Raw genomic sequence first — 23,180 nt, 5'->3', positions numbered from 1 at the left:
TGAAGGTATTTCAGGGAATAAAATAATCTTTGTCTTGCCCTCTGCTGGAAGGACGTATGGATGTCCTCTGCTGGCAGGCGGGCGGTGACGCCGAGCGACTCTCCTCTCCTAACCGAATCAGGGATGCAGCAATGGATGGTGTGTAGGAAAGAGACAGTATGGCGAAAGAAGGGCATGGAGAATTAAAATAAATCATTTACCAGAAGATGAGGTCAGGAAAAGGTGGTTGGAAAGGAAAAAGGAGAAAAAAATCACAAAGAATGTGAATGGAAAGAAAAGAGAGGAGAGAAGCATTAATGCAATATTGTCATTTGTGGGGAAAAACATGTTCCTACATATTCTATTTAGATTCAATAAAGCAGACAAACCAAATGAAGTTTATTAATAAGAGCGCTTGGATCAAAAAGAAATGCGGTCTGGAAAAAATCAATCAGATTTTTCTGTTTGTAGGAAATTCTTTGGGGAGGCTGGAAGGTTTCAGCTTGAACTTGAATCCCTGCGTCGGCAGTTTTCCTGCCCTCAGATGTACAATTAGCTCGAGTTAACCGCACGGCGAAAATATCATCTATTTCCTAACCCGGTAAATCTCCGACGGCGTCCGGCTCCTACCTCTGGAGGAAGCGGCTGCTATACGGCTGTGCACACTGTGCTGACTGTGAACTCCGTCTCGTTGGCGATGATGTCGGTGGGCTGGATGTTGCGGTCGTACATCGGGTTCTCGAACGTGGCTCGGCCGTTGGTGTTCTCGTGGCCCACGTAACCGTTGAAGGGGACTTTGGGTCTTCTTCTGAAATGAGATGAATCAGCGCGATAATTCCTCCAGTCCCTCAGTCCCTCCTTCAATCAGTCTCATTGCTATGAAGCTGTTAAGTTTCCTAAGCAGAGGAGGCTGCGCCACTCTATCACAGACGATGCTTTTCTCCTATTGATCCCAACATGTACCTTGGTGGTTTGAAGAAAAGTCAATAACAAGTTGATGTAGTTTGGAGGAAGAATACGAAATCTTTCAGTGGGGATTTAAGACTCCCTTTTAGAAAGTAGTCTAGTTATCTGATGCGAATCGAGTAAAAATAGACTTGAAACTGCAAATATCACAGTGTCAAATGATGTGTGTGTCATTTTATTGCCTGCAGATGAAGTGTTGGTGTGAAATAGAGCGGTGATGTAACCCTTACCTGTGTTTGTAGAGGTACAGAGCGAAGCCTGCAATGATCATGGCTATAAAAGGCACTAGGATGGCTGCCGCCACTGAACTGCTGTTGGAAGCAAAGTTGTAGCCGGGGTTGTCTCTGCTGGGATCTAAACTCTCTGGAGGAAGGAATGAACAAGACATCAGGTCATCGCTGCGGCATTACTTCAAAACGCGGAGAAACAAGTCAAACAATCAAACTTTGAACCGGCCTTCTTATCTCCACTGACTGAAATTAAACAAACAAATATGATAACAATGAAATAAATGGATCGTTACGGGCTGTAGGCTACCAAGAAGACTCCATCAGTAAACAGCAGACGAGGAGCCAAAACTGACTTTTTTAAAGTTTTTCCTTTGCATTAATTTTAGATCCCCCACGGGAATGTCAAATTCCATTATCCTAACAATGACTCTTAATTACTGTCATCAAAGGCCGACAGCTATTAACTCATTTCACATTCATTCTCTAATTTACGAGGTGTGTGTGTGTGTGTGTGTGTGTGTGTGTGTGTGTGAGAGAGAGAGAGACAGAGACGGTTGGGGAGTGACAGCCCACCTGTTTGCTGCACAATGCCAAAAAAAAAAGCTCCAATAAAGGACGAGTGACAAACAAGCAGGGATTCAATTAGTGGGTTCTGCCGTGTTTGCCAATCAGCCCCCCGCTGCACAAACCCAAGCAGACACACACTCTCGACCGACACACACCGGCACACAAGCACTGGATTTAAACAAAATGTGAAATGTCGTCAAATGAAGTTGGGTGATTTTCAGGTGGGATCAAAGCGCCTCCGAAACGCACATGCTGGTGCAGAAAAGAGCTGTTTGCTCCATCGGTGTGTTGTTGCAGGGTGATGAGGAGGGGAGGCTGCTGCACCTGCTGCTCAAGCACCTTTTTCATTACGGCAGATTTTCACAGCCACTTTTACTGTGAGCGCACACACACACACACACGCCCTTAATCTATGTTAACGCAGCGTATCCTCACACTCAGTTCCAAATACCTGCTCATATCAGATCAGTCTTTGAATCCATACGGTCTGCTTTTTAGTTTGTTTTGGCAGCCAAAATGTGAGAGTTAAAGCCTGAGACCTAAAGCGCTGGAGTTCCAGTAAAAATATATCGCTATGGCAAAAGTTTATAAACAAAGTATTAGAAGCAAAAGGCCTGCGGGTCAACTGTGGCTCATGGTTCATTTTTTTAGACTGCAGAAAATCCAAACGTTATGGCCGAACATGACCAACTTAGAAAACTTGTACTTCGGAGTTTTAACACGATAACTCTCAGCAAAACCAGGTTTACTGAAGAAAAATGGTGCAGCTGGTGACCGAAAGTCTCATGGGGGAGTAACTCAGGGCAGAAAATTCCCCCCCGGTACACGACCCTGCCCTCGGTGATGTTCTTGGCGAACACCAACAATAAACACAAATCAACAGCACTTTAGTCACATTATGATAATGCGATACATTTTTGTCCATGAACATTATAGTAACTTCATATGGGTCCAGCAGAAAGCTTCAAGGTAATTTTTTTAAGCTATAAATCTTTGGGGGGAAAATGACAACGTACTATGTCTATAACAACGTAATTATAATGTATTAACTGCTAATATATTTTTTTATCATAATTCAGAGAGAGTGCTGTTCAGTATGTTTCCTATTGAAAGTGAAGACTTTGCCACACATTACAGTTATATTTGATAAGCAAGTTACAAAAGCAAAACCTTCATAAAATGCTTTTGTTTCCAAGCAATGCAGCTCCTCTCATGTCTTCTAACAATATTGGCTGGAGTTATCACATTTAGAAATGGTTTGTTTTAAAATGCTGGTCTGTAATCTAACAATAAAGTGACATTACATTACTGACTTTATAATTAATTTTTTAAATGGACAAGATTTTACAAAAAAATAAAATAAAAGCTTTAGAGCAAAACCATCAAACTTGCAGATTTTAGATGAAATCTTATTTTCAATCCGCAGCAGATAAACGGCATCATTTCTTTTTTGGCTATGGTTGTTATGCTACATGAAAACAGGAAGCTGGACACCTGCTCACCAGAAATAAAATTCAGTTCAATTCAGTAAATAAATAAATTAACATAATATGGTTCAAACTCTGTGAGATTCACTCAGATGGTAAAAAAAAAAAACTTCTTGTCTGAAGCACTTTGATACATCTCTTGTACACATGCGTGTTCGTCCTTTCATTCTTTTTCAGGTAAATCTCATTTTTGAAAAAAGGAAAACAAAGCGGTGCGTGCGTATGAGTCACGTCTGTGTGACGCACAGTTTGACTGGAGCAGGGATTCACAGCTCGGGAACGAGGCTGCGAGGATTTGCTGCACACTAACTGGCTGTAATCACAGCGAGCCGGATCACGTGGGTTACATTTCTAGGTCACAAACATGAACGCGCTGTATAGATAGCAATAAATAAATAAAAAAGTGCAGTACCTCTGACAGCGCAGCCGGTTACTGAAGCAACCGAAATGACAACATCCAGGCAAGAATTAATGATATTTACTGTATCAAAACACGGAGATTGAGACACTCCGCAGGCGTCGGCGCATATAAATCCCGGAGGAGAGATTTTTGCGTGAATGTGTGAGTGCAGTGTGAGAGTGTGTGTCATTTTCTGACTATTAACCACGTTTGTGAAGTGTGTTTGCCTCTTCATGCTGCTTCAGAGCCGCCATCTCCGAAAATGTGCTCGCATTTGTAAAAGTAAATGAATGTCAAATCCAGCGGCGCTGAGAAAGCCGCTCAGCTTTAGGACGTTATATGCAAGAAGTGAGTTTCTTTTTTTTTTTTTTTTTCGGGGAAAGAAAACCAGACAGGAGGCGGAGGAGAGAAATAAAATAAAAATAGGGAGGATTTCCCAGGAGACCACTTGGCCACAGGTTTCTATGACCGAGTGGACAGCTCACTCACCCAGTCTCTGGAGACCAAATTGGCCAAAGCCTTTTCCTCTGACAAATCCCTGGTACACAAAGGAGTTGGATGAAGAGATGTAGGACACCTAGGGAGAGAGGGGAATGGAAGACAGACACTTTATGTGTCACATCCAGGCTTTACAAAGGAGCGTATCATCAAAGTGTCAGCGGCTGGTGCACGCAGAAAATGAAATATCATGTCAAAAAGCTGAGAGGCACTCTTATGGCTGACATTTAATATGACGGGTCTTTTTTTTTTTTCTTTTTTTTTGCTCTCAGCTCAAGAACACAAACATAAACACACTCAAACGCTGCGCACACACACACACACACATTAAGCTGGAGGAACGTTCAAGACATTTTTTGCACGGTTCATGCTGAGAAAACATGCACATTAAAATACACCCTATATACTGTGACCCGCTTTTTTTTAATTAAATCGGGAGTGTGTGCATTAGAGGTGCCTGAGGTTGAGGAGGGGGGGATAATTCTCGTGGGGTGAGGAGTGAAGGGGGTCTGCTGAATCCTGATTACCAGGCCATGATTTAACTGACATTTTAATTAAAGAGAAAACTCTTGCTGGGCCTTCCATCTCCCCAGAGTGACAAGGTAAGTGTGCGTGTGTGTGCTCGTGCATATTCAACAACAAAGGTGTACATGTCTGCGCCACGTGAAACGCCTGTGCGGGAACAAAGACGGAGCGTGTCGGGGTTCCTGACCCCGGACGTGTACTTACATGTCCATCCAAGGCCCAGTTGTCTATTTTGAACTTGTTGACAAAGATCTCCACGGGGCCTCTTATCTGGTGAACCTGGAGCAGCAGCTGGGCTTCCTCTCTCTTATAGGTGCCTGTGGGAAAAAAAAAATGGAGGAAAAAAATCCAGTTATTACAGCTTACAGGGCAGGAAAGAAAAAAATCCAAAGAAATGAACCTGGAGTTATGATAATTCTGTTATGAATTGTAATATTGCAGGAATATTTTCCATGTGATCAACAAGTCTAACTCTTTGCCACCATTGTATTATTAAGTGGTATTTATTTTAAAGGATATTTTGTTGATTTGAACAGATTTTCTCCATATTTATTATTCTTTGGCAGACTAATGAAAAACACATATGCAGATAAATAAATACACGTTTTTTTAAGTATATCTGATAAAAAATCCATGGTAAATCTAAAATCAACTTAATACAACTGGAATAAATCTATATGTAAGCCAGTTTAACAGCAGGCTTTCAGTCATATCTTTATCTGGACAAAAATTAAAGTCTGGTGGATAAAAGTTTAAACTCGACAGAAAATAGCCGTGGGGAGAATCCATTTTTCATTTTTGGTTTGAGGCACATTTGTTTGAATTAAGAAACCTGTAAAACATTATTATGAACCAGAATAAAGGAAACGTGTGAAAGTCGTCAGCAAATAAACATCATAATTAGTCTTCTGAAAATTTCTAAATGTCACTGTGATTATTAATAGTTACTGTATAATCCAGTTTATGCTGGGAGATCAGCATCAAACCAGCTGAAACATGAACGCCTCTCGGAATGACTCGATGGGCTTCACCTGCAAGCTTGAGCTCCACTCCACTGTGGTCGATGAGCGTCCCGTTCACCCGGTTGCTCAAGGGATCAAAGGCAGTGATGCTCAGCATGGCTGGCTGTTTCTTTCCCAGGTACTCATAGGAGCCCCTCCACAGGGAGTTCTTGGCGAACACGCCACCAGGGACTGAAAGACGAAATGACAAACGGTCAGAGAGCGAAATACAGGACTAATAACCTGAATACATCAGATTAAGATGTCGCGGGTCATTTTAATGTGAAGTGCAGACGGGAATAAACACAAGCACCAGCAGCTCGGCTGCTGTGTTACACAACACTTAAGCACAAAGATGAGAGAAGGACTTTATCAGATGCAGACTGTAGATAACAGCGGTAGATGAGACTTTGTCCTTTATTCTGTTACATACTGTAATTGAGATAAATACCAATAAATCAAAGTCATCTTGGAGTGTGTCTCGCTCTGAAGGTGAATTTAAATTCAAGAAGTACGTGTCCTACCTGGTAGTTTGGAGGGTGGCTCCTGCACCGTCCCCACTGGGCTTTTACCGCTCGGCCGGTTATCAGCTAGAAAGCACAAACAAAATTAGCAGAGGAAAACACCGAGCATCCTGTAAACAGACACGGAGCCTGCCTCAAGGAGGGTGCTTTTTTGTTGTTTTTTTTATAACTTTTAACACAACACCTCTGAGGTAGCTGCAGTGGAGGATGGAGGATCTCCCTATCAGCATTTCTTTTCCATGACTAATAGCCTCGGTGGTGGCCTGAGTGAAGGCTGACTGCGACAGGACTTCTGGACCGAGCGTCCCTTCCGGGGGTCTCCGGCTAAATCAGAGACGCGGCTTCAATGGAAGCGCTTTAATTATGCCTCGCTGCTCGTCGCAGAGCCGCAGGACCACATCGCAGTAGTAAACATAACACCCCCACAGGTAAACAGACCGAGGAGGGCTTTGCTCACAGCCGCGGACAAAGACAAGTATACTGATGGTAGTTTATGAGCACAAATATCATAAACGCATGCGGACACAAAAGGACACACACACACACCACACACACACACACACCACACACACACACCACACACACACACACACACACACACACACACCACACACACACACACACACACACACACACACACAGACTCTCCCACTGCCTGGTGCTTTATTAGCTGCCATTCTTTTGAGCTGCCCTTCTATCACGGCGCCCACAGGCACTGTTAATATCCTGTATGTGCTAAGGCCAGGTCTCTTTCTTACTTCCACTCCTAATGGCAGAGTCTTAAAATCCCCATCACATTTCAACAACATCCTGACACAGAATCCATCACATGAAAACCCCTCTCTCTCTCTCCGCTCCATCTTTTATCTTTCGCCCATTAGCATTCCTCTACCCCAGATAATTGTATGTCGATTACTCTATTTTTTCCCCCCCTCTATATGTATTTAGGTCAATGCTTGCGGGTGTCTTAATGGCAGTCTATTTGTCTGCTACACCTTGTTAACACCGCCTCACCATTTATAAGAAGTACTTCTGCTAACCCAATCAATGGGATGCATTGGCCTAATCAAGTTCTGCACCCTTGTTAATGTTTCAAAGCTTGTTGCATTGTGTGTGTGTGTGTGTGTGTGTGTGTGTGTGTGTGTTGTTGGCGCCGAGTGTTCGCCACTCCATGCAGTGTAATTGTGTGATGGATGGGCCACTGTACCCTGGCATGTGTCTGAGAAAAGGCGAGTGTTAACAGAGCTATTCATCAACATTAGCTGAATCCCTGGTTTCCCAACGTGACTCAACCGCTGATGCTGAGTGAGAACAAGTACCGCCACATTCAACCAGCGCCGATTACGGAGAGTGAACATTGTAATGACGGGGTGCGGCCTGTAACGAGCTCAATACATCTGAGTGTGCCCAAGGGGAAATATGTGGCCCTGTGCACACATCTTTAGTTGTATAACTTTTTTTTTTTTTGAATCTGCATGCTTAAACAAAACAATAGTGAGACTTGTTGTGATGCTTGTTTGGAGACAGTGAAGGAGGCGGAGCTGGAAGAGGGTGAAAATGAACAGGATAGACAGGATCGTAGATGAGCAGATCACAGGGACAGCTCATGTTAGGCTGCTTAGATAAAGCCAGAGGGACCTGACTGATGGACTGGACAAGAGGGACATGGAAAATGTTGTGGCAACAGCAGAGAAGTGCAAAATACAACGCAAATAAAAAAAAACAACCTTATATCATTGTTGCATGATGTACATTTTTACAAACTCATCCTGACAACATGACTTCGAACATCAAGGTATCTATCCTTCATGACAGCATCACCAATATAACAGCCTAAGTTTCAGTGTTGTTTATTAAAACAAACACAAACACAATCAATTTGCTTGATTTTTACAATCTTCCTGGTGGGCCGCATTGGAGCGTCTTTTGTGGACCAGTTTTGGCCCACAGGCCTTATGTTTGACACCCCTGCTCTACATGGCATGAACGATTTCATTTCATCGTTGCATTCCCCAATGTTCTCTTTTTAAATCAAATACATGGTAACCGTGACTGTACCTGCACAGAGTGGCGGTTTTCCTGACCAGCTGCCGTCGGACCTGCAGGTCCGGTGCTCTGATCCTCCGGCCAAGTAGAAGCCCGGCTGACACGTATAGATCAGCGTGTAGCCAAGTGATGGCAGCTCAATGGCCCTCACGTCGGACTGGGCTGGCAGCTCTGGCTGGCTGCAGTGGTGAGCTGGAGGCGGGGGGAGACGAGATAAAGAGAAGGATTATATATCTGGAAAGAAAAATGTAAAATATGAACATACAGATGGCAGATTCACTGTAAACTAAATCAGAGCTGATAAAAAGAGATATAGAGATTATAATATATAGGGGATGATAAATTATCTCATGCTTTGAGTAAAGAAAACTTTCAGCGAGATAACATCGCCCACAGCAGAATAGAGGTGAACCATGTTCTTACCAATGCACTCAGGTTGAAATCCACTCCAGGTGAGGTTGGGCAGACATGTGCGGAAATAGAGCCCTGCAGTAAGTAGCCCTTTCTGCAGCTGAAGAACACAGTGCTGCTGATCTGTGAGACGACACAAAGCGAGGAGGATTTTACGTCGACATCGAGATTGTTGTATTTAATGTGTGACAAGAAAGGAAAGCATGTTTCCCGAGATTGTAAACTTTCCACATTTTCATGAGCCTAAGCTGAGCATTTGGATAAACCATGTGGATTCCTTTCATTAACCTCTGAACAGAATGCAAGAAAGGAGTCCAGATGTAGAAAAATTATGTTTTTCATGATATCATTGACAACTGTTTTGTGCTGCGCTGATTATTTTTTGTTATAACATTGTTACTACTCGTCTTTGATTTAACCTTGTAGTTCACTCCGGCAAAATAAAGAACGGTAATAAAAGCAGAAACACACACTGCGCTTTGTGAGTAAATAAAAAGAAAAAAAAAGTCTTCGGGAATATAATTGATTTTTGTTCAATGTATGAATTCAATTTCCTGTGAGAACACGTTTCCTCACCTGGTAACCTTGACTGTTGTTCTGATTTCCAAAGAGTGGAGTGCCGGGGTCTCCACAGGCAGTGTGACTGGGGTCTGAAACAGAGGCGTGCACAACAATCACTTCTAAATAATCCCACTTTAAAGCAGATCTCTATAAATATGCACTGTGCAGAGCTTGGATACAAATCCATCCCACTTCAACATCGGTGGGTCTTACGACAAAACATACCGAAAGACAGAAAGACAAAGATAAATGAGTCCTGGGACGGATAATGAGGGCCACACAAAACGCTGAGTCAGGGATTTCTTGGTTCAAAAATACTGAGATGTCCACAATCAATGGAAACACTGTGAAAAGTTATTTGAAATGCAAAATACCAACAGTTTGTTTCTTGGACAAAGGAACCTTAAAAAAAAAAAAGAAAAAATTGGTGATCATTCAGAAGCAGGGGGTTGAAATAAGGGGCTGCATAGCCTTGTAAAAGAATGGAATAAAAAAGAATAGAAAGACTTAATTCCCAGTGGGAAATTATTTTACAGCATTGCTCAACACAGGATGGAAAACAGAAGAAATAGAGAAGAAAGACAGAATAATATCAATATAGACAAGAATAAGATATGAATGAACATATGGATGGATGATGTTTATCATTAGTTAAAGACTTCTGCATGTTTTATCCACATGTGATTCATGGAAATCAGACATTACATGCCAGACATTGTTTTTACACATCTAGGGAAAAAAAATGTTAAATGTTGAGCCATTGTTTATAATTAACAGGCGCCAACAATAATGCAAACATGAATATGTGAAACATACAAACACCAAACAATGGCTTCATTCAACCATTGATGTGTTTTACTGCTTTCCACATATTGACGACCTTGCAGGTCTTATCACTTCACTGTCCTGTTAATCCGTGGCAGCTGTTTTACAGGAATGTGCAACAATGATTGTTTTTTCTCCCTTTCAACAGATACAATCTAATAAATGTCCAGATTATCTATATATGTGGGACTCACCTAAAGAGGTCACTACTGACAAAGACATTTTGCCTCCAGAATTTATTTAACCTCCAAAATGAATGAATGAATGAACGCTTTTGGTTAGAATTTCAAAAGAAAAGCTTCGGGCAGGTGATTTAAGAGGATTTTAATATGTTTTAATTGAAACGATTTTTAGTTGTGTAACATCAAATAAACAAAGATTAAAAAAATAGCTCAAGATTCGGGGCTACCTCTCTGACCCCGAGCAGAGCATCACAGACCCAAACTTCAGACATCAACTCTTTGTCACATATCGTAAGTTTGTAGTGACCTTTCTGATCACAGAAAGTTGGCTAATGAAATAAAACTTGCATGAAAACAAGTTTCTGACAGTCACCTTGGAGTGTACGGGCTGAAAAACGAGCCACAAGGGGCCAGTCCTTCACTGTAAATTCAGAGGCAAGCCAGTGCAAACACAAGTAAGGAAGAAGCAAAGTCAGCAGCTGCTCCAAAACAATAAATACACTTCATATTTTTAATTGATTGAATCGTAGGAAATTGTATGAGTTCTTAGCCTTCCTTCACGCCGGGCATTCCGGCCTCTGAAGCGTGGTTACACAAAGTGGCTGATAAATGATGCATAGGTCGTGGAGTCGCTGGTGACTTTGGCTATAATGAATGAATGTTTTACACTAAATGTTACTGGGTCAAAGGTTTACAGTTGCGCATATTTCATGGCACTTCAATATCAAAGCCAACCTGGGGGCTGGCAAAATGTGCCTCGATTTATTATCAGCGTGTTTGTGACCGCAGAGCTCGACTTCCCTGAGTGCCTTTAACTGCAGCATATGCATTTATATCTAGTGCTTCAAATGACATTACTCTTCTTCGCTTAGGTATGCTTAAAAGATGTTTATGCAGCAGGACACAGTTTTATTTTTCATGGCATGTGTCCAGGCCAATAGTATGATGTTTTGGTGAAGGGGGGGCGGGGGGGGACGGAGCTTTATGCCAGCTCTGCTGAGCGGTTAGTTGCACATGATGGTAGTGTTTTTACACTGTTTTTATAAATCAAATATGGCAAAAAACATTAAACAAAGGGAATTGTTGGTATTGAAAATCAGAGCTTGTTTATTACTTTGCAAAATGGGGCTTTGGTGCTGAATCTCATTTAACTGAAGCAGTACCTACAGTCCTGCAATTTGCTTAATTGATAAGTCAAAAAAAAAAATCAATGTAGCTGTTAGCAAGGTCAAATCATTCTCTATGTTTATTTGAAAGCTGCAAATGGTCATCAAAAAACATAAAAAAGTCTCAACAAATGAAAGCTCCACTTAAAGCTTTGGTTACTGCATGATATAAAAATACTGATAAGAAGAAATAAGGCTTGTGATGTGAAGTGATTATGATTTATGGCCTCACAACCGCTTTATTACACCAATCTCACTGCATGCGATACATCTATCCATCAATCGTCTTTACATGTCCTGAGCTGGACTGTATCCCTGCTAGCAGAGTGGGGGCACGGTGAACAGGTCACCACTTCACTGCACTACACACTGTTACTACCACAAGAGAAGGAGCGACGGGCAGCCCTACTATGCATGAGGGCTGCGTGCCGCTCCAAGGTGCCGTCGTACTGACAGTATCGCCTCGGTGAGCCAACCAGGACGAGGGGCGGGTAGCAGGAGAAGGAGACTGAGGAGAGGTACGTGAAGCCTCGGTCCTCCCTCCTGCCCTGAGAGGGCATTCCCGGATCTCCACAGAACACCGCTGCAATGAGCAGGAAACTCTTTAATTTGCGTTTTCTCGAGAGGAAGAATCATTTCAAAGACACACGCATTCAGATGCCAGGAGTCTTGGCGTCTTGTCACTCACGAAACACTGCGGCTTCTCTCCACTCCAGTTGCCGTTGCCCTGACATGTCAAGACCGTGGGCAGGGACAGCTGGTAGCCTTGGTTGCATGAGTAGCTAATACTCGAGCCCCAGGTGAAATCTGTACCGACGACCTGTCCATTAGGGATGTTGGGTGGTGGACCCAAACGATCGCTGCAATGAAACGAAGAGGAGAATTCGATACTTGGCGCGAGGAGCTATGTGGATCTATGGCTCCAGACTAGCCACGCAAATATACCTTTACAGAGAGGCTTGGTGCCGTTCCAGGTGCGGTCCTTGGTGCAGATGAGCGAGGACGCTGCCGGTCGCGTCCATGGTGAAACCCGGAGAGCACTGGAAACTGACGGTGGTGATTGTACGTGAAGTCGTTTCCAACCTCACCCCATTTGCGGGCACCCCCGGATCGCCGCAGTTAATTACTGCAAAAATTGAAGGGGAACAGGCGGATTAGAAAATGACAAAAGTTGAAAATTTATGCTGGGAGGTGTCAAATACAATTTAATTCAGGAGCCATACACATAACAATTTCATCTAGAGTGAGCCGGACTGGTGAAATAGTGCCGTAATAACCTTTAAATTTACCCTCTAGGAGTGTTTCTTGGTTGTGGCGCAGACTATGAGTCTTGAAAAAGTCGATGTTTGCCAAATCAGGACAATTAGGTCCAATAATTACCTTATTGCACCAATTGTAATGATGCAAAATTCAGTGAAGTATCCAAAAAAAACATCGATAACTGTTGAATTTTACGGACTCAGTCTGGCAGCATGGTTAAAACTGTCATGCTTTTGCTTCGGGTCTTATGCTCGACACCCCTGCTTTATGCTACGTCGTGTGGGCTGTGTGATAGCTCACTGAGCCCAGAGACACTCTTAGGAAGAAGATAAACATGTAAAAACCTATTTAGAGGTGGAACATTAGAGTTAATGTACTGTTATATGCACTTGACCCAAGCAGTTCACCTCACAAACAACTACCTTAAAAAAAAACATCAACAAAGTTATGCGTCGTCATGGCTAATTAGTGCTTTGGAAATTTATGGACACCTGTTTCAGAGAATCCATGTATACAGTGAATATGTTTAAACTACTTACTATGCAAATTGAAAACGATGATCGTATGAGTCAGCGGTTTTTATATGAAAAAAGTGTCCTTGTACTTTGATAGTTTCCTGTAAAGAGCTTTGAGAATGCAGAGACACTAAATCTGTGATGAGTATTCCACTACAGTCGCTCCCCAAAGCCTTGCGAAATGAACCGCGCTTCTCCTTGATTGTACTTTCAACATCCTGCAGGGGAAAACGGTGCGATCGAGGAACAACGGGGAAGAATTCCGCCGTGTGACTCGGCAGCAGCTCAAATCGACTGAAAATGTCTCAAAGGAAAATCCAGACCCCATGACCACCTGTGTTAAGTTGCTTTGGGACAAGGAGATATTGTTAAACATGGACATCAGGCATGTTTCAGCAAAGAATTGGTGCAAGCTGAAAAAAGAGTACAGTCTCTATGAGCCATAGTGTGACTCAACTTGACTGGAAAAAGCACTTAGATTTCCCACCGGCCCGGTGAGATCATGCAATGTGAAACAGTTATCTGTGACTGTTGGTGCCGATACCTGCGGGGTGCGGATACAACCGAGATAATTTCGCTCCTCGTACAGCAATATTCTTGCATTGTCACTGGCAAAACACCTGTTCCCCTCCCATATGTGAGGTATGAGATCCCCGACTGCTGCTCAAACCCCTCACACATAACTTTTTTTTCAGCTCAATAGAAAACGTTCAGTCAGTGGGACCCTGTTTCACACGCAATCTCTTCCCCGCTGAAGACATTGTGCTAAAAATGCTCCGACATGTACCCTTTCACTCCTATGATTACAGAGTTCTGAAATCTATAATGGTGCTGCTTAGGGTTTTATCCTCTCCATTCAGAAGGGGCTGGTTCCTCCGGTGACCTCTATTTGCTCGGGTCTCCTGGCTCTGTACAGTAGCTGGTGGTCTTTTGTGAGACATGATGATAAAGGGCTGCCAGTCAGGCTGTGCTCTTTGAATGGACCATGAATCAACCCATTTCTTCTCACTGAGCCAAGGAGCAACACCAACGATTCGTGGCTAAAGCGGTTGCCCTTACAAACATAAATTCATGTTCTCTTGCTCTGATTGTAGCATGCAAGACCCTTCATATAATGGCCAATCTGGTCAACAGTCTCTTTCTGAATGTGACAGTCTAGAGGGATTTGGACACTACATGAAAAGAGAAAAAGAAGATACATTACCTGAGCACTCGGGCATGTTTGCCGGTCCAGGTGCCGTTCACAGTGCAGTGTCGGGTGAGCAGTCCAGTGGAGTAGTAACCCTCCTGCAGGAGTAAGTGATGGATCTGGAGAAGGTAAGGCCGTCGTGAATGAGGATCTGGGGCATTTCTTGGAGTTCCTGGATTCCCACAGGATATTACTGAAACGAAAGAGGACACAGATCAGGGGACAGTCTCTAACCACGTCAATTCAAACATGAACAGAGGCTGAGTTTCATTGTACAGAGGAAAACGTGGTTATTGGCATGGTGGCAGCATTAGATGACTGTGACTCAGTTGGTAGAGTGACTGTCTCTCAGTCGGAGGGTCGCAAGTAGGATTCCCTATCTGTCCTTGTTCACCTGCAGAAGTATCCTTCAGTAAGACACCGAACCTCAGATTTCACCCAGCGGATGGATTGAGTGCCTTGCAAGGCAGTCGCCTCCAATGGTGTGTGTGAATGGGTGAAGATGATCTTTGGGGATTGCTCAAACAGTTGGAAAAGTGCTACATGAGTGAAATTCATTCACCATCTTTTTCCAGATCAAACTCAGTGCCACCCTGTCATCTAATCCAAACTTTTTGTCCACCCTATATATAAAAAATTAAAACATCTGATTCTACAATATGGATACATAAAACTTTTGTTTGGAGACCATGAGAAAGTTTTAAAGTGGAATAACTGTCTTCATAATAAACATTTTCTCTTCATCATTTTACAAATCATGCTTTTTTTATATTCCTGAAACTTCTTCCTTATTCACTTGAGTATTCTTAAAGTGACTTATAGGAATTAAACATCACGTAATTCTATTTTATGTCTTGTTTTTCCCTTAGATCTGCTTGAGTGTGAGTTCTTCTTAACTTTCCTTTGTTTTCAATCCAACCATGCACCCTACTGCCGCTCTCATGCTCCCCTGCATCCCTCTTCACATGTGACTCCACTTTGATGGACACGTCCCTTTCCCTCAGAACATCCCCCGCGTCTCAGTTGGGCCGCCAGCGTGGTTCTGTTCATTACCGTCTCCAGCTTGCCTGGGCCTGTGCGGCAACCCCATGGGCATCGCCCTCCCGTAATGACCTATGTGGCCTGGCCCTTGAAGTCTGTGCCACTGAGAACAGGTGGGCAACCTCAGCTTGTGGGCATACCACACACACACACACACACACACACAGCGGAGAGAGACACCGTGTGAGGCTGGAGGAGGTGGAGGTGGGTGGTGGTGGAGGAGAGGGGCTTGTGTGAGTGGGTGGGTGGAGGGGGTGCTGGAGTGCATGTGAAATCAGCCTGGGAGACAGAAATAACACTGGAGAACAGGATTACTGGAGAAAAGGGACTCACTGATATGGAAAATAAGACACAAGGAAATAGGCTGAGGATACTCTATGAGCCTGAAAACCCGAATGTAGTGATGGTTTTGCTAATTGTGACAAGCAAAAAAAAAAAAAAAAAAAAATGTAATAAAATATAGCTAAAAAAACTAAATAGACAAAAAATTAACACATTGCTCACACAAATAATATTCCTGACAGTAAAAGCTTCGGATGATATCCTCATATCAAATCTCAATAAAAGTGTTTTTCTCTTTTGGAAGGAGAGCCGTACTTCACGCTGTGGAAATCCTTTATCCTGTCTGAGCAATAACGATTAATAATGTTGACCTGAATCGATCAGTCTTGAACAAAACTCACTTTTAGAGAATGTGTGGGATTTATTATTTTTTGTTTTATCTTTTTTTTTTATTCTCGGTGCCTGCAGTACAGTGGATGTAATATCAAACATTTTAAGAAAGTGCATAAGGTTGCTCAATTGAAAAAAAATCTTCTAAGTGGACGTTGTTCTGCATTCTTTCATTTAAAGTCAGAGACAGGCACGTAGTTTTTCAATCAGTGATCATTTCAAAAGCATTAATGTGATTTCTATTAGAGGAAAAACTTAAAATATGGTGCTTGCTGTGGTTATCAAGTGACGTGAGTCAGCTGTTCTCAAAGTAAAGGGAGTAACAACAAAATGTAAATGAGTGCAGCACTCAGGTTCAAAATATGTAACTTCGCCTTTGATTTTTCCATCCATTCAGTCACAATTCAATTGTGATGAGCTACAAAATTGATACAAATAGGTACAAAGCATTTCAGTCGACTTTTTTGCTTTCAAACTTCTACAAAAAAAAGCAGCTGAGGAAGGCCTGAATGAGCTCATCAACCAGTGAAGAAAAGTGTATTCAGTGCCATTCATAAAACATGGGACGGCACCGGAGAAGATCGACCTCATCAACTTGATGAATAATAGCCAATCAGGTGTCATTATTTGCGGCTATTGTCAGATTATATTTAGCTGTTACAGAGAGGATTACACTCCATGTTTAGCATTATATCTTGAAGTAATTCTGACAAAAAAAAGAACAAAATAAAAAGTTGCTTGTAGGAAAGAAGTTCTCTCTGACTCAATATAACATGATCCAAGCTTTGCTTGAGATCAAAAAAGAAAGACTATAACATGGTGGCCTATTATTACAAATTAATTGAGTGTTTTCAAAAAAAAGAAAAAGTAAACTGCTGTGAGTACCCTTTGCTTTCAACCTGGCAGCGATGTCCAAATCCAGAAACCCAGCTGTTCTGGCTCCCCAGCCAGGAGAATTATGTAATCCCTGACCATCGTCTGGGTGTGCTGCGGGATCTCCAGTTGGACATGCCCAGAATTTCCCACAGTACAGTGGAGAAAACATCGTGATCAGACTGGTGAACAACCTTAATGGGAGCGTCTCGTCTAATTCCAGCTCTGCGATGCTATCCGCTCAATGAAATCTCCAGCCGCTGGGTGAGATTCCAGACCTTAAAAAGCTTAGATAGAGTTAGTGCTGAGCTTCTATTTCTGCAGAACTTTGGGGATGCCACGCCAATCCGTCTATTGATCTTGTCTTGCTCTCACCTCACAAAACCGTAACATTTTTATGTCTTAATGCTTCAAGAAGGGGAGCCTTGGATTTACTTTAAAACAGTTGCCAGCAGTATCTCCAGTAATAGTTTGTGAAGTACTCTACTTCGCCGAGATGTTCATGACCCAAATCGAAGCTGTGAACGTAGCTTGATGCAGACGCCACATCAACCCTTCCACGGTTTCTGAGAGGGTGATGAGGACAATTACCATGACACTCAGGCTGTGTGCCCAGCCAGGTCCCGTTAGCCAGGCACGTTCTCTCCGGTGAACCTTTGAGCACATAGCCAGGCTCGCAGCTGAAACGGACAACGCTGCCCACGGTGACTCTTCTCCGAGGCGGATACCGTGCACGGGAACGCCCGGATCTCCACACAGCCCTGCAGAGTCCCCTGGAATAGGAAACAAAGATAACATACATATGTGTACAAATCCAGCACTGAAGGGCAGCACATCGTGCGTCTTGCTTTAAAGGCAGTCGTCACAACACTTTAACAGCACATGGCTAAGAATGTCGGTAAAATCTATATAACGGGTTGTTTACTGCCTGTTGGGAGAACATAGTATATCCAGGAGATATATATGAATGTCATGAATTATGACATTAAAATGTCAGAGTGCGGCTTTATTGTCGCATCGTTTGTGTGTCTGGGGGTTTATGCATCTCTGTTTGGGCGCTCGCACATGACTCCAGTTTGTCCTTAAGGATATCACTGTTGCTAGAGGAGGGGGAGTAAAGGGAGTGATGCCTTTATAGTGCTTCATAACCCAGCGGAGGTACGGCCAGCGATGGTCCTCAGTCTAATATGGCAAATTAAAACAGTTTCATGGAGGACACCCTATTCGCCCTTGAGGTTTGTGGGGCTAATAGGAAACTATCTTTGTTCCACTTACTTGCTCCTCATCTGTTACCTGCGGCCCTTCATTTTGGTTCACTCACAGATCAATCCCATCATGAATATAGATCCAAGTATTGTTAGTATCCAGCCCCCTATTGTTCCTGCTGATTTTCTGTTTCTGAAATACTGTGCAGCCCCCGTCTGAGTAATCAGACCATCTGAGTGTAGCTATTCCATACCGGAGCAGTGTGGCGGTGAGCCGCTCCATTGCCCGTCCAGCCTGACACATTCTCGTCGTGTTCCCGATGATGCTGCGCTGGCCGATGCAGCTGTAGCGGATGACGGAGCCGACTGTTCGAACGGTCCGCCGGAAATCTGGGCGTAGGGAGGCATGCTGGGGCGGTCACACAGCACCACTGTACAGAGCAACAAATCACAGAACGAAAAATGATTGATGAGGGCGAAAACTGGAGAACAGGTGTATATATATATGTGTATGTGTGGGGTTTTTTTTCCTTTTTTAATAAATATGGATGATTGGATGCCTATATGTGCTTGTTTTTGTGCTTGGGTAGGGCGGCAAACACACTTTAGTTCAGGGGTCACATACAGATAATGTTTACCTTCAGATAGGCCCAACTGGTAAATAGTGCCATCATAATATTTAGACATTTAAAACTTTAATTCTTTCTTTGTCGTGGGACAGATTAAAATGTTTATATTTTGGTAAGATCAACAATTACTGTGAAAAATTACTACAATCTCAACATAAAGGTACCTCTTGTGCAAATGCAGTCAAATGTATAATTTCTCCTATAACTGTCGCATTGGTCATGTATTTACAAACTTCCCTGCTGGAAAGGCTTTCTAGCAACATCACTGATATTTCATGTCATGTCTCAATGTCGTGTTTGATTACTATTCTTAAAAAAATCTGTGTTAAAAAAAAGTATGTTCTTTTTTCAATTTTGCAATTTCATGATTTGGCAGACCGGACAGGAACAATTTGAGGGCCAGTTTTGGCCCACATGCCTTATTTTGGACACCATTGTGTTGGAGTGTCCTTGGGAACACTGAAGCCACAGTTGAACCGAGTATGCAAATGCACTGGCCGATCTCATAACAAAACTGTTGATTTATCATTTCACGCGTACCAAAAACAAAGATTATCTGTTTTTCTTTCTCTAAAAAATTGCCAGCGGGGTTTAGGGAAAATTACAGTGGATATTTTTCACACTTATTTGAGATTTTCCTAAATGAAGAAGCAATTTAACTGTAAAAACGAGTGGGTTTTGTTTGTTTGAGGTGTATTGTGAACTACTCACAGAGGCATTTCGGTAAGGAGCGGTCCCAGGTGCCATCTCCCTGACGGAGATGGAGCTGGTGCCCAGCAGGTAGTACCCCGGGCTGCAGCGGTAAGACACGGTGGTCTGGAAGCTGTAGCGGTGTGGACCGCTGGGCAGCACCTGCCTGATGCTGTTGTCTACATGGCCCGGCTCCGTGCAGTTCACAACTGGAGAAAAGCAGAGATTAATATCAAAAACCATCATTTCCATAGGTGACGCTTATTTTTTGGGGGGAATTTCACAAACAAATGCAAAGCCCCTAGAACTAATGATGAATAAAAGAAGATGTCATTGCTTTGAATCTGATCTGAGTGCCTCAGAGAAGATGCCCATTTCACAAGCAGCCTTGACTCTCGCTGTAGCGCCATCCATTACTCTCCTCATCCTCCAGTTAACCTATCCAGCCTCTATTCATCCACCCCGATCCAAATGAAGTAGGAGGCAGGCTCCGGAAATAAACATTTGCTTCATTAGAGGAGCAGTCTCCTGCTGGCCGTCCTGGTGCAGAGACGGTGATGGATGGAGAGCTCTCAGGAGATGAGGCGCCACGTCAGTTTAGCACCAGATGGAGGGGGTTAGGGAAGATGGAAATGAGGAATGGGCGAGGAGCGAGGGATGGCAGTGAGGAACAAGGCCCTGACGGTGGAGAATATATTAGAAATCATAAAAGAATGTCAGCCAAAGATGGCTGCTCACATCAATCCATCTTTTATGTCAGACGCCACGCACAAACAAAACCTTACATCGCCTCGACAAAGTCGGCACAGTGAGCAGCAGTTGCTGCCTGGCCCGTGCTGGCCACCAGGACCAACTGTGTACGATGATGCCAAAGTTCTAATAGCTTCTAAAACCGAGTCTGGGAGAGCCCACGCAGCCATTATGCCCCAGTTCGCCTTGCCAGTCTCGCCCCCATGAGTGCTCCTTTGCCAGCCCATTGTATGCTAATGTGCCTAAAAGCTTGCTCATTTTCATGCTCCTGAGGTCGGCCAGCATGGTTAAATCACCCCCCAAATACCTATTATGATATATTCCATCCAGTGGAGCGCTGACCTGTGGTGCCATCATTTACAACTTGCCGCATAATAACACTACAAAGCGCATTTGAAGCAGCGGAGCTCCTTCACTGTGAGACTTCCCAAGCCTGGAATTCAGTTCTGAGCAAATGTGCTCGGGCGACACGGGCTCCAAAAAGTGATCCCGAGCAGTCCTCGAAAATGACTGACCTCCTGGTAAAATTCTAGTGTGTGGCCCGGTGGGCACAAGAGGGAGGAAGTGAAAGGATGAAAGTAAAGAAGAATAAAAAAAAAGTGAAAGAGGAAGAAGGGCTGAGGTAATTCATCTCCGCGCCACTCAAGAGCGGGGACACTGGTCGCCCTCGTCGCAGTCTCTCTTTGGCATCCCGCCAAGCAAAAAGCCCTCTAAGTGGTGTGTCACAAGGTGTTTTTTCCCCCCCACCTCTTTTTGCCTTTTATTGCTGAAAGACACATAAACACAAGACTAATCTAAAGGAGGCGGCGTTGCTACGACTTAAATTGGTGATTACGAGGGTGAAAAAGGCCGGCTGCACCGGAGGTGCTGCCATGCTTTCTGCATTATTGATGGCACCGACGGATTTCTCACGGCTAAAATCTAGACTTTGGAAATCATTACCTCTGTCTGACTGACTCCTGCACTGCCCTCACCTCTTTCCCTGCCCTCAGCATGCATCCCTCACCTGACTGCCGAGGTGGTAATTTCTAAGTTTAGCTGAGAATACATAGAGCTGGATAAATCAAACCAAATCAAATCGCAAAGCAGTGTTTACGCTCAAAGAGGAAGTACACACACGAGTAAGACGGCAGTGCACGCTTCACTAAATATTCCTCAATTGCTGTAATTAAAGTTCTAAATCTGATTGACAAAAAGACCTCTAAGCTACTTATGTCGCCACATCAACACTGAGGATAATGGCCATCAAAACAGACGCCCACGTGTACCCACATGCGGCGGAGCGCTCTCAGCGTTCGCACCGCACGCGTCCCGGAGTCAGCATCTGCATCGAAACAAGGCCAATGCTAATGCGGTGTCACTACTAGTGCGGAGAGATTTAAGTTGTGTGTCAAGAAGAAAATCCCGCCTGCTTATGCATGCAGCAGCCAAATGTAGCTTCCACTTACTTACTTTCTTTTTATAACAGAAAAAAAAATCCTGGGAGAGCAGAAACCTCACCCTATCCCTTCAGACATGTATAAAAAAAAAAAAAAAAAGCCAAATCCTTTCTCTCCTCATTTAAAACAATCTCTTAAGTCACTCAGTCACTGGTTCTGTCACTGGCTTGTCGCGTTCAGGACCCGACCTTGCAGGCAGTCCCTTTCTGTGCCTGTCACCGAGCCTTCAGTCGGCTGAAGACAGATGCAAGCAGCCAAGTTTGGGCTGCCTGTCACAAAAATAACGCCAAATTAAAAAAAAAGAAAAAAAAAAAAACCCTCCTCCCCGAGTTCATTCAAAACAGACCGGGGCGCTTCTTATTCCGAGCCAAAGCCAAGACACGGGTCTCCAAAGGCTGCCGCCTTTCATACACGCTCAAGGAAGGTGTGATTATATTTTAGCTGTCTCTGCATGGTTATGAACTGCTTCCACTGACAGACAGGTGAGCCTCAGGGTAGCGCAGGGGTATCTAGGCTAAGAAGAAATATCACATGTAAATATTATCGAGAACCTCCGTGGACCGTGCGGTTGAAACCGTGGTAATTAAATAATCCAGGCTTCTTCTCGGTTTTTCATTTCAATCTTCCCCTAATGTGAGTCAGTTAAACTCTTCGCGCACTTCGGGTGTCCCTGAGCCTCATCTCCACTCTGTCTGTGATTGGGGTCATCTACGGTCACAGAAGAGATGACCTTGTACAATACAGCAGGTAATTTAATACCCCGAGACAGAAAAAAAAAAAAAAAAGAAAAAAAAAAAAAAGAGCATGACCTACATCAGCGACAGTGAGAGTGATCATATGCACAGCTTGTTCACACAGCATGACATGAAAAAAAATACTCTATGCTAGACATCATTTAAACAATGTTTTTGTGATACTTATTGACAAAAAAATAAACAGCAGAAGTATTTATCTGCATTAACTCATTAATCTGAAGGAATAAACCCTTTTCAGAGTGCAATTCAAACTTACTTTTACACCTGGGCAGGGCGTTGCTCCACTGCCCGTTCGCCTGGCATGCGGACTTCACAGCTCCTTGCAGCACATATCCAGTGTTGCAGACAAAGCGAACGACGTCATTCAGGTTGAACTGGGTTCCTTGCGTCACACCAAAAGTGGGGTTTCCAGGGTGACCACACGTGATGGCTGCAGGAATATCAAAAGCAAAGGGGAAGTGACAGTGACTCTTTTGTTTGAGCTGTTCCACAGATTCTAAAGATATGAAATCCCACGAGCATCTGAGTCATTTAGGGCACAATAAGAAAAGGAAGCAAAAAAGCAGACAGAACTATAACTGAGACGCTCCGTAATGATCCACGCCGCGAAGCCAGGGGCCTCACTGCAGCAACACTGGCTGCATATCTCTTTTCATCTTGGAAAATGAGTTGTATTATAGAGGAACAGTGCGACTTATTTGAAATAATAGTCCTATCTTTGATAGTAACTAGATAGAACTTATGCAGATGATTGGCACCGTTGAAAGTCATTGGAGCAACACAATGGGAATGAG

The 23,180-nt window shown here is 43.5% G+C and overlaps 1 protein-coding gene across 1 annotated transcript in view; it reads right to left on the bottom strand.

Annotated features, from left to right (window-relative positions):
- Positions 1 to 574: 574 nt before the first annotated feature.
- LOC115409775 (CUB and sushi domain-containing protein 1-like) overlaps positions 575 to 23,180 on the bottom strand; it is a 204,277-nt gene continuing 181,671 nt past the window's right edge. Inside the window, 27 exon segments of the mRNA XM_030121052.1 lie at positions 575 to 787; positions 1,176 to 1,308; positions 4,119 to 4,206; positions 4,857 to 4,969; positions 5,684 to 5,845; positions 6,178 to 6,243; positions 8,236 to 8,415; positions 8,647 to 8,700; positions 8,703 to 8,757; positions 9,211 to 9,286; positions 11,779 to 11,804; positions 11,806 to 11,951; positions 12,053 to 12,228; positions 12,304 to 12,380; positions 12,382 to 12,494; positions 14,348 to 14,366; positions 14,368 to 14,432; positions 14,435 to 14,486; positions 14,488 to 14,525; positions 17,510 to 17,626; positions 17,629 to 17,691; positions 18,378 to 18,417; positions 18,419 to 18,496; positions 18,499 to 18,554; positions 19,464 to 19,508; positions 19,511 to 19,651; positions 22,643 to 22,816. Coding sequence (XP_029976912.1) covers positions 628 to 787; positions 1,176 to 1,308; positions 4,119 to 4,206; positions 4,857 to 4,969; positions 5,684 to 5,845; positions 6,178 to 6,243; positions 8,236 to 8,415; positions 8,647 to 8,700; positions 8,703 to 8,757; positions 9,211 to 9,286; positions 11,779 to 11,804; positions 11,806 to 11,951; positions 12,053 to 12,228; positions 12,304 to 12,380; positions 12,382 to 12,494; positions 14,348 to 14,366; positions 14,368 to 14,432; positions 14,435 to 14,486; positions 14,488 to 14,525; positions 17,510 to 17,626; positions 17,629 to 17,691; positions 18,378 to 18,417; positions 18,419 to 18,496; positions 18,499 to 18,554; positions 19,464 to 19,508; positions 19,511 to 19,651; positions 22,643 to 22,816 — 2,513 coding nt within the window. The 3' untranslated portion in view covers positions 575 to 627.

This window comes from Salarias fasciatus, chromosome 22 (genome assembly GCF_902148845.1).
Source record: "Salarias fasciatus chromosome 22, fSalaFa1.1, whole genome shotgun sequence".
NCBI classification, from domain to species: domain Eukaryota; kingdom Metazoa; phylum Chordata; class Actinopteri; order Blenniiformes; family Blenniidae; genus Salarias; species Salarias fasciatus.
Note: the sequence above shows the minus strand (reverse complement) of the source record. Positions and strands in the feature narration are given on the sequence as shown.